General features: G+C 40.3%; 1 protein-coding gene across 4 annotated transcripts in view; it reads right to left on the bottom strand.

Moving 5' to 3' along the window:
* The window catches only part of SCRN1 (secernin 1), a 33,316-nt gene extending 15,531 nt beyond the window's left edge, over positions 1–17,785 (bottom strand). For 3 of the 4 annotated variants that reach the window (XM_089533019.1, XM_089533020.1, XM_089533022.1), the window contains exons 1-3: positions 17,577–17,785; positions 6,903–7,062; positions 214–395 (exon numbers count right to left, since the gene is read on the bottom strand). In XM_089533019.1, the coding sequence (XP_089389145.1) occupies positions 214–395; positions 6,903–7,062; positions 17,577–17,587 (353 nt within the window). In that variant the 5' untranslated portion in view covers positions 17,588–17,785. Of the gene's footprint in view, positions 1–213; positions 396–6,902; positions 7,063–15,915; positions 15,948–17,576 lie in introns of those variants that run through there. The other variant, XM_089533021.1, reaches the window with a different exon arrangement.
* Positions 17,786–18,908: the final 1,123 nt, after the last annotated feature.

Genomic DNA, 18,908 nt, shown 5'->3' with positions numbered 1-18,908 from the left:
TTTTGATATGAAACTTTTTATGTATGTATGGCCTGAAGCAAAACTGTTACCAAAAATAGTTTGTGCTAAAATGTCATCTATAATCTACAAAAAAAAAGCCAAATAATGGAATAACCCATTCCTAAATCAGTATTTTGTACCAGCACTGCTGATTATACTCACAATATTCATAAAGTGAATGACTGATCCACAGTATGCTCATTCACCACCTACCTGACAAGATCCATTCCTAGGAGGGCTTCTGTTTCCGAGGCCGGCTCTTTGGTTACAATGGCTTCATTGGCAATGAAGACTCCATGCTCATTGGCTCCCATTTCTGCCCCCCATAGCCAGGAAGGTCTGCTCAAGGCAATGGCATTTGTTCTGCTGACCTGGTCAATTTCAATGTATGTGCACTAGAGGGGAAAGGAGGAAACACCGCACTGGATAATATAATCATGTTTATGTACCAACCACAGAAAGATTTTCATTTTATTGTTGCTATTAAATTTATTTATTTATTTATTTATTTATTTATTTACATCTCACTTTTCTCCCAAAACTGGGACTCAAAGCACTCACTGTTCAAAAGAACAATACAGTTAAAACAGAATTAAACTGTTACCGTATTAAAACACATCACACATTAAAAGAACATAATGCAATTAAAAATATAAAGGTGCTTAAAAACAGTATAATCTCATCCTAGATTAAGCAGCCAAAATTGTTTTAGGCCAGGTTTAGGGAATATGTAGCCCTCAAAATATTCTTCAACTGCAGTTTCCATCAGCTTTAAGCAATGCAGCCAATGCTGAGGGTTGATGAGAGCTGTAGTCCATTAACATCTGGATGGCTACATGTTTTCTGTCCCTGTTATATATATATATATATATATATATATATATATATATATATTGTATTAACTAAATTTAGCACAATGTTTCAAACAATGACCTTTGGACTTGTGTACCACCCCACAGCCAGGAGATTGGTATCTGAGTGTAGGTCGGACTTTGCATATAACCATTTAAAAAAATAATAATTTACATCAGCTGTAAGTACACTATTGTAAAACTGCTGGAGATCCTGTGAAAAAAATCCTTTAGGTAGTGTACATCAAATGACATTGAAATAGTACTTCACAGGGATGATTGAGGATTTTGTTTGGTTTGCTAGTATTTGATATGGCCACTGGGCATACTGCTTCTGCCAGTGCATGAATGAGCACTGTGTAGCCTATGGGCACAGTGTAGTCCATCAAAGCCTGCAGCATGGCACCTGATTCCCCCATCAAGAGGGGGGGAAGCATCCTAAAATGGACAACTGCACCCAGATGTGTCTGAGGCACACTTGTATGTATACCTCTTTGTGCCTTCATAGAGTTGGAAGAGACCACAGGGGCCATAGATGGCCATCCAGCCTCCGTTTAATAACCTCCAAAGAAGGAGACTCCACCACACTCCGAGGCAGCATATTCCACTGTTGAACAACTCTGACGATCAGGACGTTCCTCCTGAGATTTAGGTGGAATCTCTTTTCCTGTTGTTTGAATGCATTGCTCCTTGTCCTAGTCTCTGCAGCCATGGAAAACAAGCCTGTTCCCTCTTCAATAGGACATAAATATCTCTTCAAATATTTAAACACGATTGTCATGTCCCCTCTTAACCTTCTTTTCATCAAGCCACCTGTTGACATATGGCACCTCCATGGAATTTTTGGGGTTTTTAAAGGCAAGGAATACTTAGAGATAGTTTGCCATTGTTTTCCACTGAATGTAACCAAGAGCACCTGGTACTCCTTGGCAGTGACCCTTCCAAGTACTAACCAGGCCTGAGCCTGCTTAGCTTCCAACTTCAGATTTGGTGCCTTTAAGTTTTTAAAGAGCCAGAGTTTTGTAGTGGTTTGAGCACTACATTGCAAGTCTGGAAACCAGAAACTGAATCCTTGCTCAGCCATGGAAACCCATTAAAGGAAAGTGTGACCTTGGGCAAGTCACATTCTCTCAACCTCAGAGGAAGACAAAGGCAAAGCCTCTGAACAAATTTTGCCACAAAAACCACATTAATAGGATCGCCTTACAGTTGCCATGAGTCTGAAATGAGTTGAAGACACATAACAACACAGGGCATAGTTGATCATTGTAATGTTCTGCCAGACCTTCCATAGCTATTGTTGCTGTGTGCCTTCAAGATGGTGACTCTAAGGTGAACCTATTTCTTCAGAGGGGGCTTGCCATTGCCATTCTATGAGGCTGTGAGAGTGTGACTTGCACAAGGTCACCCAATGGGTTCACATGACTGACCCAAGATTTGAACCTGGTCTCCAGAGTCATAGTCCAATGCTCAAACTACTACACCATGCTGGCTGTCAGAGGCACTCCCAAACAGGGTTTTTGCCTAAAAATGAATTGAACTGGTCATTCTCTAGTTTCAATAAAGGGGTAGATGTGTCTCAGAGAGGGCCAATGTGGTCAAAAAGAGTAAGGGACCAACCCCTGAATCCTCTACAGTTAACAGGGCTCATTAGTGTTAACCCCAATTCTTGGTCCAGACAATATGGGAGGCAGTGGTTAACTAAAAGTAAAAGGAAAGCCAGCCTGAATAAGGGGAAGGAGATCATACAGGCCTAAGGTCTGCTGCAGTTTGTGCACATTGCATAAATATAGCCAGCATATCCAAGACACACACATCCCAGCCCTAGATGTTTGTTGGTTCTAACGGCAGAATTGTCCATGATTAAGCAGAGCAGTATTTTCATAGATGCCACAAAAAAATAAAATATAAGCAGGTGATATTTAACATTTTCAAACAGATTTAACATGTCACTTTCTAGCAGAATTCAATATCAAGTGCAATTCTAAGAGGACTTCAAACTGATTTTGCAGATACGTTTTTAGAAATATAGACCTGGTTGGATAGATGCCCCCCCCCTTTTTTTTTTTTTTCTGGTAAATATATGTGTGTGTTTAGAAATCTGTTATAAGATAACTGTTAACAGCCAGTCTGATTTTGTAAGGAAAATAAAAAAGCAACTGCATGCACATCTTCTTCCTGTACACCCTTAAATAATCTTTCATCAGAAAGCAGGGCATCCTACATTTCTCACTAATGCCTTTGTTGTAGAAATCACAGTCTGACTCAGCTGGGGTTAGACTGGCAGTGCTAGGATTCAAAGTACAGTACAAACAGAACATTCAGTGCTCTTCATCATAAAAGCAAAAAAGAAAATGTTTTGGACGTATGTCTCCTGGGTAACAGAAAGACTCCCGAGATATTTGTAGGTTAAAGCTAGCATTTCTGCATTAACACCCTTTTAAAAAGAAAATAAAAATATTATTTGTTTTGAGATTCTGCAATGACTGCTAAAAGGTAAATTATTATTGCTCATTACCATTTAAAATTAACTTGTTTAAAATTTTAATATTTATTTCATATTTCTGTTTCTGTTTGTAATTTTCTTCTTAGATACTATTGATGGTTTCAGGTCTGTGTGGAATCAATAACATACCACTTTAATGCAGGGTGGCAGTATTTGCTGATGTGCTAGCATGATGTACATAAATAAGCACAGAAAGATGCAAATAATGTTGGGCAACTGTCTCAAACACCGTTCTCCTCTCACATGTCTAATGATCAATAATGATAATTTACCAGTGCTGCCCCATAAACCTACACTGGATCGTGCTCTACACAGTCCTGTGTATTCCTTTAGTCTCTTCCCTGAACTGTTAGCTGTTAGTTGCAAGTTTAAAACAACCTGGTTTGCTCTGCTAGATGTCTCAATTCCTTTGCTAACAGCTCTCAATCAGCCCTCCATATTGATGGATTCTGCATCCACAGATTCAACCATCTTGAAAATGTACTTGGAAATATTCCCCCCGCAAGAAATCCAAGAAGAAAACCTTGATTTTGCCATTGTATATAAGAGACACCATTTTACTATGCAATTGTATAAAATAGGACTTGAGCATCCATGGATTTTGGTACCAATGGGAGGAGGTGGTCCCTGAAACCAAACTCCAGAGGATTCCAAGGTCCCACTGTGTATTAATCTTGTATTCTGACTGCTGAAATGTCCCTCAAGAGGCCATTGATCGCCTGTTGTCAGCAGGAAATTTTACACTTCAGATTTCAATGATAAAGCCACATCCTTTATACTGTATTACAAATGAGAAGGAATTTAGCACACTTTGTACGTGACACTTGGAACAGTACCAGATTTAAGAGGCGGCTTGGTCAAAGTCATAATAACATCTTACTTGCAGTAAAGTAGGGAGGTTTGTCAGTATGTCCTAAACTTTCAGAAACCAAATGTAAAATGGTTTTTAAAAAAGATTGTCCTTGAGATAGGCAAAAGAGCAGAGGGTGAGCAAAAAGGAAAGAGTGACAGTGCAAGAGACAGAAACAATTTATTAATGTGATTAATGCCTCTTTATAACAAGGTAGGGTCCAAGCACATCTAACGGAGGTGGGTTTAAGATCTCTTTTGAAAAAAACCTTCCCTGGAACCTACTATGCTAGATAATTATAGGACAGTCTCCAACATTTTTGGAGTCTCCCGTTTTCGGGCAAAGTACTGGTTCCACAATTCCAGGGGTTCTTGGATGAAGTGGATTATCTAGATTCATTTCCACCTGGTTTTAGGCCTTGTTATGAGACAGAGACAGCCTGGTTGCCCTGGCAGATAACGTATGCCTGGAACTGGACTGTGAGAGTGTCCCTGTTGGTTCTGGATCTCTAGTAGCTTTTGATATCATCAGCCATGGTCTCCTACCATGTCACCTCGCTGGGATAGGACTTGGTGGTAATGTTCTACAGTGGTTCTGTTTTTCCCTGGAGGGTGCTCTCAGAAGCTGGTGCTGGAGGATTCCTTTTTGACTCCAAGGCCTGTCCCCTATGCTATTGTCCTGTCCCCCGTGCTATTTAACAGCTACATGAAACTACTGGCAGAGGTTGTCTGGAGTCTGGGGGTCAGGTGTCACCAGTATGCTGATGATACCCAACTCTACTACTCTTTTCCACGTACATTAACTCCAAGGAGGTTGTTTCTGTACTAAACCAGTGCCTGGAAGGTATAATGGACTGGATGAGGGTGAATAAATTGAAGCTTAATCCAAACAAGATGGAAGGGCCCCAAGTCAGTCAAAAGGCATATCTGGAAATAGGGGTCCAGCCTGTGTTAAATGGGGTTACACTCCTCCTGAAGGTGTGCAATTTAGTGGGTATGGGCCCAGGTTTCAGTGGTGACCAGGAGTGCATTTGCAGTTAAAGTCAGTGCACAAACTATACTTGTTCCTGCGTAACTTTAATCTGCCCACAGCAACACATGCCCTGGTAACATCCTGTTTAAATTACTGTAATCTGCTGCATCTGGGGCTGCCTTTGAAAGGGGCTCAGAAATTTCAGTTGGCTCAAAGAGCTGCAGCCAGTTTGCTGATTAAAGCAGGCTCACTGGGAGTATACAGCTCCTTTCTTGCAACAACCCCATTGGCTGCCAGTCCATTTCCAAGCACAATTCAAAATTAGTCTCTGAAGATACTGCAAGATCCCTTTGCATAAAATCAAGTGGTTTTATTAAAATACTTTAAACAGATTTAGAGAGGAAACTCTTCCTGTCACTTCCATGCAGTGGAGAAAGGAACTCCAGCAGTTCTTTCACAGCAGGAATGAGGCTGTCTCATCTCCAGGAGCTCTATTTACCAATGGTCTTCATGTCAAATAAATAAGCTTTATCGCCCCAGCAGGCAGGCAGCACAAGGAACAGTGAGAATCCCACCAAACAAACTGAATGGAGGATGAAAGAGATACTTCGCAGAAATGGTCTAAGCTAGTCCCCATGGAAACACACTAAAGGGGCTATCAACAGTCATTCTTTTCTGCTCAAAGATTTCTGGCTCTAGTCAGATATGGTGCCTCTGAACAACACATTCCTGGCCATACAACTCACAGAAACCTGATAGGCACAGAAACAGCTTCCTTGGAATTATTGTAGGTGGAAAAGAGTAGCAGAGCTGGGGATCATCAGCATACTGGTGACATCTGATCCCCAAACTCCAGACAACCGCTTACATTCTGTCAGCCCACTGCAAAGAGTTGGTACAACACGTTGCAGGTAAAATTGCTCAGACCCACTCTGACTTGGATGCTGTAGTTGATACAGGATGAAATCTTGGCTCCTGCTCGTCCCAGATTAATAGATATGTTTCAGTCTGTGCAACCTGAGGATGTGGATATGATCCTTGGAGAGGTGAGGCCCACCATATGTGCACTAGACCATTGCCCTTCTTGGCTTATAAAAACGACCAGAGGAGGGCTGAATGAGTGGGTAACGAGAGTAGTGAATGCCTCATTACAGCAAAGCAGAGTTTCATCTTGTCTAAAAGAAGGTGTGTGTATGTGCTTTCAAGTTCCCTGTTGACTTGTGGCAATCCTATGGATTTAGTAGGGTTTTTCTTAGACAAGGAACAATTAGAGGTGATTTTGAACATCGCCCCGCACAGTAGGTTATGAATACACATTCATGTCAAGGGACTACCTTTACTCTTTTAAAATAAAACTTGCAACTCAAACCACCAAGGTTTCTCCAGCAAAAATCAGCTGAAAAACTAGAGCCTGAAAAAGTTAGTTTTTGAGACTATATGTCCTAGAATCCATCAGCTACAATGATCAGTGGCCATACTGGCTGGCAGATTCTAGGTGTTTTATTCCAAAACAGTAAATTTTCCAAGCTCTGTCAAAGAAACATGCAAACTAATACAAGGAATACAATGTAGGCACAAAGGATGCAGGTTGTAGGCCGAAGGTCAAGAGAACAGAAAGACATGGGATTTTAAAATATTGACTATAAAAAAATAAATGTTAAAATCTTACAAAAATCCTTTTGTCAAACCATAAATTAAGTATGAATGAAACTTTGATCTTTACCTCAACTTTGCATTCTGGATCATGGGTAGCAGCAGCAAAGTAAACTACTTCTTCTACCTCATCCCGGGGCCGTGCAGAATTTTTTCCCACTATTATGAGGCCATCTTTCGTATGAGGTGGAAATGCAACGAAAGAGTAACTTGGAGGTGCCCGAGCCATCCTAAAAGGGAGGGAAATGGAAAAAAAGAGAAATTAGGAAGCTGCCTCATCTCTTACTAGAACATCTCTACATTTAACATACTATTATCTTCTCTGCTTAACTGCATCTCTGCAGTATTTTGGTCAGAGGTCTTTCTCATAATCTATTACCTGATATTTTTCAAAAGACATGCCAGAGATGGAATACTGGGCTAACAATTTTAGCATGTATTTTTGCTGATTATAATCTACTTCCTCAGATACTAAACATAACATGTTAAAAATAAATAAATAAATAAATAAATAATATTTATTTATTTATTTACTTATACCCCGCTCTTCAGCCAAAAGGTTATCAGAGTGGTTTACAAATTGTTAATTGAACATTTCCCTGTCCTCAGGCTTACAATCAAAAGAGACAAGATACAAAAGGAGAAGGGAATGGTAGTGGGGAAGGGGAAAAGTCCAGCAGATCTTCTCTCCCTCTGATGCCTGGACCAGGGCAGATGGACTGAAGGGAGGGCCCTTCTTCTTACCCTAATTAGGCCCAATTAGGGAAGGTGTTGGGCCTACCTTCTTAGGTTAACAGAACAATTAAAGAGGTTTCTGATCATAATACCTTTCTAAGGAAAGTAAGCTAGATCTTATAGATCTGCTGGTAGTTCAATAAAAAAAAGTATTTTAAGTGAGAAGGGGAAAAATGTGACCCAAAGGACAGAGGTAAACCTTGGTATCTCCTTGAATAATGAAAGCACCTTGTCTTTTGCAAAGAATTACATCAATAAAGCTAGACATATTCCAGGCAAATGTACCTTTTCACTAAAAATACTTTAGCAGAAGGATAGGTATGAATGTTGAATACTGCAGATACTATACTTATTTTACCATCAGTTATAATCCATACACTTGCTTTATTATTTAGTAAAAAAAATTGCCCAGTCTCCAATCAACCAATAAAATAAAATGACAGTGGTTTACTGGTTTGCAATCAATTGGCAAATTGGAATCATAAACTATTGTTTAACGTGGGTGCCAGTTAACAGTTTGGCATAATATCTGAAATAGCCAAGCTGTTATTTAGACTATTTAAACAGCTACTTTTCAAGCCAAATCCTTTCAGAGCTGTTAACCTGAGTTTATTCAACCAAATCAATACAAATGCAATTTTTGAAAATAGGAACCCAAGCGCAGCAGGAGCAACAATAAAACTATATTAAAGTGATCAATAGCAGCTGAACATACTAAAAGGTCTAGAGAAATAAAATATATCTTTACTGGTTGTTGCAAAGAAACCATACTCAATGACAGACAAAGCACCCTGTGGAGACTACATTGGGGTACTACAACAAAGGAGTACCTTTCTTTCTTAAACAATCAACACAACTGGAGTCTCTTAACACCTGAACATGTAAATATGGGAAAAGGTGGTTCATAATCATAGTTATAGCCTCCAACGGGTTTATGCCTTCATAGGAACCCAAGTACTCAGTACTAGAATTAAAAGGCTGGGACTGTGGAGTAGTTCTAAACACAGGGCCACTTTTGGGCACATGTGTGAGCTTTCCTGTTGAAGCACTGGCTTTGTGCTGTGGCAGATCTGACTCAGTGGTACTGTTGGCCAAAAAAGAGCCTTCTCACAAGCCAGCACCAATGCTTTTCAGGGCTAAGGAGACTGAGGTCAAAGAAAGAAATGGCTCCATGTTTCTTCTCTGCCATGTCTCAGCAGGCATGACAGGTACCAGAGCCTGAAAGGCAGCAGCACCAATACACCACCTATCTCTATGCTCACATTGCAGGGCCAAGGCAGATGATAAATGCTACCAGCCCTTAGGGAAAGCAAGAGGAGACGTATTTACAACATTACTCCCTTGACAACATCAGAGTATGTATAAGAAGCTTGTTATATATATGCAAACAGCTCCAGAAGCAGCATGCTGTCCCTAGCCATTAAGAACCCCGGAACATTGCAACAATGATAATGCAGCCTTGCAAGTATTAAGCAGAAATGACATTAAAGCAGGCATGGAGCTCTAAACCCTGATTTGGCCATGAATCTGTAAGATCAAACCATGATTTGAGATCTAATCTATGGTAACTGCAAACCTATCTGTTGGCTTCTTCACTACCTTTACATGCAAGACCATTTTTACATATCTTCCTACATCAATTATTTGATGCACATTTAGTTTTCAATGACACATGAAAAAAAGAGAACCTTGATAGTCAAACAGCCTTCTCTGACTATGTCTTTCAGTGGAACCCCAATTGTAAACTGGAGCATACTGGGAGCCATAGGGAGCTGCCCAGCCCCTGATTCTACACCTTGGCCTCAACTCTCACAGTGAGGATGAATCTGGGAAATGCATCACTGAGACACTAGCTCCTATATTGCAACTATAATAGTACAAACAGAACAGAACCTGCTCATTGCATACCACACTAATGTCATTTGTGTGTATCCATGCATACTTTTTAAAAGCTTGATGAATATGTGGCTTGCAATTATTATCTCAAATCACTGCACGAGGAGACTGCTACAATTCAACCTTATTGGTGGTTGTTCTTTAAATGTATTATTTATGTACAGTTAATTAGTTCTGAGACAAAATTGCAGTAGGTTAGCTTGACATAGATCTTATCAGACAAGACAAGACAATGGTCAGGGAGCAAACTCAGATTCCCTTATGACTACTGAAGTGACAACGTGCAAGTAATTTCTCACTGTCAAGTGCATCTAGATAAAAAAATTAATCTCAGGGGTATTTGACTGCATCATGCTACTTTGCTGCTCTTTGTTCAGCTAATGTCTTTCTTGTTGCTATGCCAATGTGCTTATTATAGACTGGTACGCTGAGAAGTAAATAGCTTTGATTAACATGCAAACATATTGCTTTCTAGCAATGTTAAGCCCTTAAGGGAAGGGCATCGAGGGGGGAGTCGCTATGAAGTTTATTACAGGTATTCAAGGCTGTCTTCAGGATGAGGAAGGGCACGAGCCATTGCATGAAACTATTGTAGGAAAATAATATCAAACTTCTTTTTTTCCCCCTCTCTCTTTCTTTTTGTATAACATCTGTCTTAAAAGCATTTTGCATTCATTGTCTTTCAAAAGGCACAGTCAGGTAACTGGAATAAGCCTAATTCTTAACTACAACATTATTAGAGTGCATTTCACCTCCTTACATTTTATACTGAAGCAGGTTCAAGGTTTGTAAAATTCACTCATGTATAGAGCCCTGGAAATAGGTCAGTTCTGTGTAAGGGCTTGCACTGAAACAATGAGTTAGAAAGCAGAGCTGGGAGGGAGCAATGGGGGGACTGTCTGCCCATTTCCTTTTGTTTCAGATGGCTAGAGCCAATTGCTTCTGGTGGAAATACAGTCACTAGGAAACAAGCCACAAAAAGCCTAAAGAAGTGTGGGAAAAAGCCATGTTTGCATTGCAATAGGCATGACTGCTTACTGAACTGAATGAAAGAATGCACTTTACACTTTCATTTGCCTTTCTGAAATGGTGGGGAAGAACCCCAAATGAACTTGACTGCCTCTGGTAGAAATATTTAGGCATCATATGTTTTTAAAAAGCTGGCCTGTTTTGTTTAAGTGTCATATGTCAGATATAAAAGGTTTTGAATATGCAGAATTGCTTTCTTGATCAGTTTCTTGAACTGTGGCAGTCCACACAGCATAATCTCTGCAGGAAATAATTTATGCAGGAGACTCCCCCCCCCCCCCCCTTACTGTTATAGGAATCAAAACACAGATAAGAAGAGCGTTTTTGCTGCAAGGAAAGTATGCACAATAAAACAATAAGTCAGAAACAGCTCTGCTACTTTGTGGATTTTCTCTGAAGATGAATGAAAGTATTAATATTACAACTGGGTTAGCATTACTTTATTAAATACTGATATATTTAAATGATTGTAGTACATTTATAATTTTCCCACCTATGGTATAATGTGTTCTATGTTTCCTGTGATTGCATAGTTCATTCAAAAGTCATCTCTTTGTGAATATACATGCCATGTTGGAAAATATATTTAAATGTCTCTGTCACAGTTACACGCTTCAGCCTCAGTTTCACAACAGGATGTTCAGGATTCCCTAGGACTCCTATACATTTAGTAACTGCACATGAGTGGTTTTTACTGATGCCACACAAATGAAAATATTTTTATCTGCTGAAACCTGCACTTTCATACAACTGTTAAAAGATTCTGGAGCTCTGTTTTCATTTGCACATCACCACCAAAAACAAAATTAGCAGGAATGACAGATACAGCACAATCCATCCCAAATGAATCAAGTCAAGCCCATAGCTGCCACCTCTAGATGGGGGAAAAACACCTGAAGAGTTAATATGATATTTAGCTCCTTATGCCTGGTCCAAATGTCAAACATATACTTATTTCCAGATCTGAATCCATAATCTTTTGTCTTGTTTTATATCTGATACTAAAGATCTGCGATCTCTTTGTATTCTCTAAATTTCAGCTAAAAGCTAGCACCAGACTGAATATTCATAACAGAGAATGCTAAATGTGAAGTTCCAGTCAAGTGCACAAGATCCTATCGTTAGTGTAATCAACATTTACTGTAGCTAATGGCACTGCTTACTGTAGATAGATTTCTCAGACTGCCACTGCCAAAGGTATTGTTGCAAAGACACAACCAAAATATTTCCCTTATGTTTGCACTGATAAAGGTATATTTGGAGAAAAGACAAATACAGTATTTAGATACAGAGGCAACTGGTAGTTCTGCAGCTTCCATGTGACTGGACTATTGCTGTCCTTAAAATTAGTAAGTCAGCTAGTTAGAGTTGAACCCTCCTACTACAGGCAGCAAAAGTCACTACTTGAGCATCTTTCTCCAGACATGTTCATCTTGAGCCATGCAAGATTTTTGAATTTAAAAGCTACCTTATTCTGGTTATCTGAACAGGAGTGGCCAAACCCAAAGCAGGTCCCATAAAATCCAGTGTGGATTCACACAGAAGCAACAGAACTACAAGTTGCCTCTGCATTGAAATATGGACACAATATATTATGAACCAAGTTGTTGGTGAAATGAGTTTGTTTAGAAACTGCTAGACTCCTGCTCCTATTAGCTCTAGCAAGTGCAGTTAAGGATGACTGGAGCTGCAGTACAACAACATCAGGATAAACCAACCACCCCTGCCCTGTACAAAGCTAATCAATACACAGATAATTTGGGTTCACCATTTTCAAGCCAATCTGTCTTACAGAATCTGTAAGAAACAGCTGCCATGTCATCACCCCAAAAACCCAGAGATGCATTTTGTCATGATTGCTTTTGCTACTACAAATCAGCTACACCTTTGGACACAGAGAAGTGTGGATGCTCTTCCACTGGAAAATAGTTCCCCTGTATGTAGAACAGGAGGGACCTTTGTTCTATTAGGGGCCATATTAATTCAGACACAATGTGTTGGACAGTGCACTCCTATAGTATTATTATTATTATAATTATTATTATTATTATTATTATTTATGGTATTTATACCCCACCCTTCAGCCCTAATGGCTATCAGAGCAGCTTACAATTATTATTTTTAATTAGACTATTCCCTGCCCTCAGGCTTACAATCTAAAAGACACGACACAAAAGGAGAAAGGAATGGTGAAAGAAGCATTGGATGTAGCAACCACGTTTTTGTGCTCTCTTTGACATCCCTTCCTTCTTTTGTTCCTCACTGACCCAAAGAGCTGTTGGAAGAAAACATGGTTGTTCTTGCCGTTGGTCTGAATTGTCCTCTTACAGAGGAATTTGAAAATTAGGTTGCCAACTTTGCCTTTATATCCCATCCTTCCTACAATGAGTCTACAGCAGTGTAGATGTTCCTCTCCTTCATTATCTTCACAACTATCAAACAAGATAGATTCATTTGAGAATCAGGTCCACTAGTGATGAAGAGTGGGGATCTGAACCTGGGTCTCTCTGGTCCTGGTCCAGCACAGCGACCACTCTACCATATTGTCTCACAGACACACTATAGTCCAAACTGAGTGTCTTTCAAAGCCAGTGAAAACCGTTTTCTGGAGTTACTATAGGTTTGGTAGTTATTTATCACTTAAACGTAATAGCCTTTGGGATAAAGGAAGCTATAAATCAAATAACTGAACCAAAACAAAAACAGAAGTCTGGAAAGAGATTTTATTGGCAATTTATTTTAAATTGTTTATTCCAATTCTATTAGCAAGAACCAAATCCCAAAAGGCAGAAAATGTGTGGCAATCACATTTTGCTGAGATAATTGCTATTTCATTCAACAATATATCACTACAAAATTCCGCCATTAAGAACAGCAGAGGAGGAGGTGCAGATTAGACTTTGTAACACAATCTTTACATTGCATATAAAGTATTCAAAGGTTTTAAGAAACAGTTTTGCAACAGAATGATGGCAACTGTCTTCAAAACTCTATACTGCATTAAGCGCACGCTGTCTACCAAACAATGTGAACAACTCTCTGTCCAGATAGACAGCAGTCACCCAAAGACTAAATATGAAAGGTTATGTGAAATGCCTTTGAATTAAACCCTTTTGGTTTATAGAATGCCATTTTCAAGTGGAATAAAGCCCCTCCAAGGTCACACTGCAGAGTTTTAGCAAAATTCTACTGGATTTCTGTCTTTCCAATCTGTTTTTGCTATATACTGAAGTTGAGGCCAAATTAAATTACTAGATAAGCAAATCAAATTTAAAAACTGACTAACGCCCAATTTTGCTCATTCTTAAACTAAAGAATACTGAAAAGTACTTTTTAATAATAAGCTTGAAACAAATATCCAACATAACTCACAACTGGGATTGTTGCATGTTGTATCCTCAGACCATTTGGATTTACAAAATTATTCAATTGCCCAGAAACAACTTTTTTGCAGTCTGTACAAAGGAAAAAAACTGCACTATTAAGAAGCACTGTTTAGCCATTTTTAGATTAGCAGTTTTTTAAAAAGACTGTCTATTAGAAGGCCTCTTGGGTGCAGATTGATACAGGTTGACTCTCTTACCCAAAATACTTGGGACCAGAAGTGTTTGGGATTTTGGTGGTTTTGGATTTTGGAATACAGTAAATAATGAGGTATCTTGGAGATGTGAACCAGGCTGAAACTTGAAATCCATTTATGCTTTGTATACACCTTATACGCATAATTTGAATGTAATTTATAGACACTATTTTTAATAATTTTGTGCATCGAACAAAGTTTGTGTACATTGAACCATCAGAAAGCAAAGCTGTCATTATCTCAACCACTCATGTACATAAATTTGGAATAGTTTGAATTCTGGAATTCCAGATAATAGCAATAGCAATAGCAAGTACGTTTCTATACTGCTTATCAGTGAACTAGCGCTCTCTAGGCAGTTTACAATGCATAAGCCAATTGCCTCCAACAAGCTGGGTACTCATTTTACCGACCTACAAAAAGATGGAAGGCTGAGTGGACCTTGGAGCCCTCCTCTAGCATCATACCTACAATGTTGTGGCTGCTGTCCAAAACCACTGTGCCACCAGGGCTCCACCAGGGATAAGGGAGACTTCATCTATATTTGTATATGGATATATCAGATACAGGTTGGTTCATCTATATGTATATATGATTCACAAGATACAGAAAATATCTGGCTCAATTCCTTGGGTCACTGTTTTCCAAGGGGTCTCACAATATGCACATACACATGCCCTAAACTACTATACTGCACCTGGCTCCCTTTTCTCTGTTTTTCTGAAATCTGTACCTATAAAGCAGGGGTGGAAACTACAGGCCCCAGGCCAAATCTGGCCCTCTTGGGGGAGCAGATATGTTTCTAATGTCGCCATGTCTCCTTCATATGACATCAATATTCAGTGGTTTTTTCCAGCTTTATTATGCTTCTCCCCCAACCCCATTCCATTCTGAAAGACTAAACTGCCTCTTAAGCTGCACCTGCACTGCAGAAATAATCCAGTTTGACATAATTTTAACTGCCATTACTCAATGCTATGCGATTCTGGGAACTGTAGTTTGACACCAGAGCTCTTTGAGCAGAGGAGAATAATGTCTCACTAAACTACAGTTCCCAGAATTCCATAGCATGGAGTCAGGCTAAAGTTAAAAGTTGCAAGATTAGAAAAAGGAAGAGGAGAGGAAAGTTTTCCTCTACTTCAGTTCTCAGGGTACCAATGTACTGGAATGAATTTGATCTTTTAAATTACAGGAGCTTACTGCATTCGCATTAAAGTGCTAGGAAGTTTTTTTTAAATTAAAAACATTAAAAGGAGGCATGAATAAGAAGAGAGAAGAAATAAGCAAAGAGTAGGGCATTCTGAAAATGATACCTAAATGTTCATATACTGCATTTAGGAAAGCAAACAATATGCCAAACTGCCCCTACCCTTAGATTTATTAAAAATGAAACATAAGTGCAATGAGAGATGCAATTCTATAGAAAGGCTTTAAATGAACAGGTGGAAAGGTGGTATAGCTGGTAGCCATTTTAAACTATACATGGGAGACTAGACAGACATCACTTGTTGTAGATGAAATATCAAGTACCACAAAACTGCATTTAAAAACACAGAACTGATGGAAGATCATGGGCAACAGACAGAGAATCTCAGCATATGAAGACATTGGCATACCAGAAATCAAAACTGTTCCAAAACTAAAGAGATAAATGGAAAGAACTGATCATTACTACAGCTAGCATTTAGATTTTCCAAAGACACAAAGAGACAGAGAGAGAGAAAGTATATTTGAAAACCTCAGCTAAACAGTCTTACTCATAGGTGACCAAATGCACACAAATGCATATATACTATGCACACACAGAGACACACATACAGCTCTGTGGTTATTTATATAGCACCTTCAACCTGCTAGAATCTCAGGAGACGTGAGCTTTCTGTATCCACAGCCCAAGTGAATTCAGTTCTCCATGTTTCTCCCACACAGACGACGACACAGGCCAAAAGGTGACTTGCAGAGGTGAGGAGAGTATATAAAACCATCCCCTGGGCACAGTTGTGGCATAATAGGATGGTCCCCTTCTGCTGAAAAAGAGCATGGATTGCACCTCACCAACATCCAGCACTGTACCCACCACTTCCCCCATGAACCTCACTTGATCTCATGGCCTCTTGGTGACTCAATGCAGGGTGACATTCTAGTCTGAAGGGGTGGCAAATGGCCACCAGTGGTTTTGAAGGCTAGCCACACTCCTCCAGCATCTCTAGAGGAAGGCTGGGCAGAGGGAAGATGCTCTGAGAGGGCACAAATACACACACACACACGCAATGAGCACTCTGTATCCTTATTTGTGGATTGAAGCACCCACATCTTGGAATACACACACGCACGCATGCACAGTAAATTCCAAAAAGCAACTCTTGATTTTGCCATTTTATATATGGAATATCATTTCACTATGCCCTTGTATTTAATGAGATTTAAGCATCCATGGATTTTGGTATCTGTGGGGGTCCTCGAACCAAACCACAGCGGATACAAGGGCGCACTATATACATGCACACACAAACCCACATACGTACATCCATACATACATGTCTCTGTGTGTGTGTCCACATGTGTGTGTGTGTGATGTATACAGTTGGCCCTTGTACACATAAATACAATACAAAAATGCAAATACAAAAAAAAAGATTTCTATCAGTGTGATGTAGTGGTTTCAGAGTTGGCCCAAGACTCTGGTGATCAGTGTTCAATTCCCTGCTTAGCCATGAAACCCCGTGGGTGACCTTGGGCAAGTCACACTCTCTCAGCCTCAGGGAAGGCAATGGCAAGCCCCCTCTGAACCAACCTTGCCAAGAAAACTCCACGATAAGGTTGCCTTAGGGTTGCCATAAGTTGGAAACAACTTAAAGGCACACAAGTGTGTGGGTGTATATGTGTGTGTGTGTATATATATATATATGTATGTGTGTGTGTGTCTATATATATGTATAGATGTGTGTGCGTGTGTATACATATATGTGTGTGTGTCTATATATGTGTGTGTGTATAAAAATATGAGTGTATAGGTGTATATATATATATATATATATACACACGTTTGTATATATGTGTGTACATATATGTGTGTGTATATATGTGTGTGTACATATATGTGTGTGAGTATATACATATATGTGTATATAGATATATATGTGTGTGTGCTTGTATTTTTATATATATATACACGTGTGTATGTGTGTTTATATGTATGTGTGTGTACATATGTGTGTGTGTACATACACATATATATACTGTATATACACACACACACATCTATCTCTCTCTGTGTGTACATATGTGTGTGTACATATTTGTGTGTAGGTGTGCGTGTATATATGTGTGTATATAAATATGTGTGTGCACACACACACACAGAGGTGGAAGCAGAGAAGGCCCTTAGTCCGGCAGCTTTCCCTGGGGGCCTCTTTGCAGGAGGATGCCTTGCCCTCCATCCGGGGAAGGGGCTGCCTTCTTGGGGGGCAATGCCAAGGGGAGCCCCCCAGGGTTGAGACTGACCTGGCTGGCATTCCTGTGGGGATTCTGCTCCTCCTGCTGCTGGACTCTTCCTCTCCCCTGGCTCTGCAGGGGCTCCCTCGCTCCTTCCTTCCTTCCTTCCTTCCTTCCTCTTCCTCTCCTCCTCCTCCTCCTGGAGATGGCAGCCCAGGCTTGCTTGCTTGCTTCCTCCCTGGCCAGGGCTGCAGCCAAGTGATGGAGGGCGGAGGAGGAGCTGGCCTCCCTCGGCTGGGAAGAAGCGGAGGGAGGGATGGAGCAGGGATGCCCAAAGTCCAAGTGCCTCTGAGCATGAGCAGAGGGCGGGGAGGGGCTGCTTTCCGGCCACTCAAAGGAGGTGACCCAGAGCCCCCGCCTCCCAAGGATTCCATCCTCCTAGCACCCCATCCGCACTGCAGAAATAATCCACTTTGAGACTGCCTTAACTGCCCTGGCTCCATGCTAGGGAATCCTAGGAACTGTGGTTTTGTGAGACATTGAGCCTTCTATGTCTGGTGCCACAATAAGCTACAATTCCCAGGATTCCCTAGCACTGCCCTGAGTGTTAAAGCAGTCTCAAACTGGATTATTTCTGCAGTGTGGTTTGGGACCCTCAGGGTTGCAGGCACTCAACCAGCTATGCCCACCCCTGGGGTATTCAGTCAATAGAATCATATATTAGAATCCCATTCCTGTTGTTGTTGTTGTTGTGTGCCTTCCAAGTCATTTTTGACTTGTGGCAGCCCTAAAGGGAACCTATCTTGGGGTTTCCTTGGCAAGTTTCTTCAGAGTGGGGTTTGCCCTTGCCATCCTCTGAGGCTGAGAGTGTATGACTTGTCCAATGTCACACAGTAGGTTCAAACCCTGGTCTCTAGAGTCATAGTCAACCCTAAAACCACTGCTTCTACAGACTAACACAGCTACTGTATATACTCATGTATACGCCTAGAAAGGTTTGTCAAAAAATTGACTCCCAAAACCTGGGTCGACTTATCCATGGGTCAATGAAAGTACTGTACTTTAACTCTTACATATATAAAGGAACCATCCCTTTCTCTGAATATAGTAAAGGCAAAATCTTAGTCCATCCTGGGAGCACCCAAAAGAAGCATGGATCCCATCTACTCTCATCCATCCAGCCTTTAGGATGAGCATAAACAATTATGGCTGCCAGAATTTCCTACCTTCTTTGGCATCGTTTTCCATTGCATCATGTTTTACATCCTTTGTTACATGCTGCTAAGTTTTACCTTCGACTTCTCCATGGCTCATATCAAAATCCATAATTTTGGCCCCAAAACCTGCCAACTTATACATAAGGTCAGCTTATAGTTGAGTATATATGGTATATCTTCTCGT

Source organism: Sceloporus occidentalis, unplaced genomic scaffold (assembly GCF_023333645.1).
Source record: "Sceloporus occidentalis isolate IW3139 unplaced genomic scaffold, rSceOcc1.0.p SCAF_7, whole genome shotgun sequence".
NCBI lineage: Eukaryota > Metazoa > Chordata > Lepidosauria > Squamata > Phrynosomatidae > Sceloporus > Sceloporus occidentalis.
Note: the sequence above shows the minus strand (reverse complement) of the source record. Positions and strands in the feature narration are given on the sequence as shown.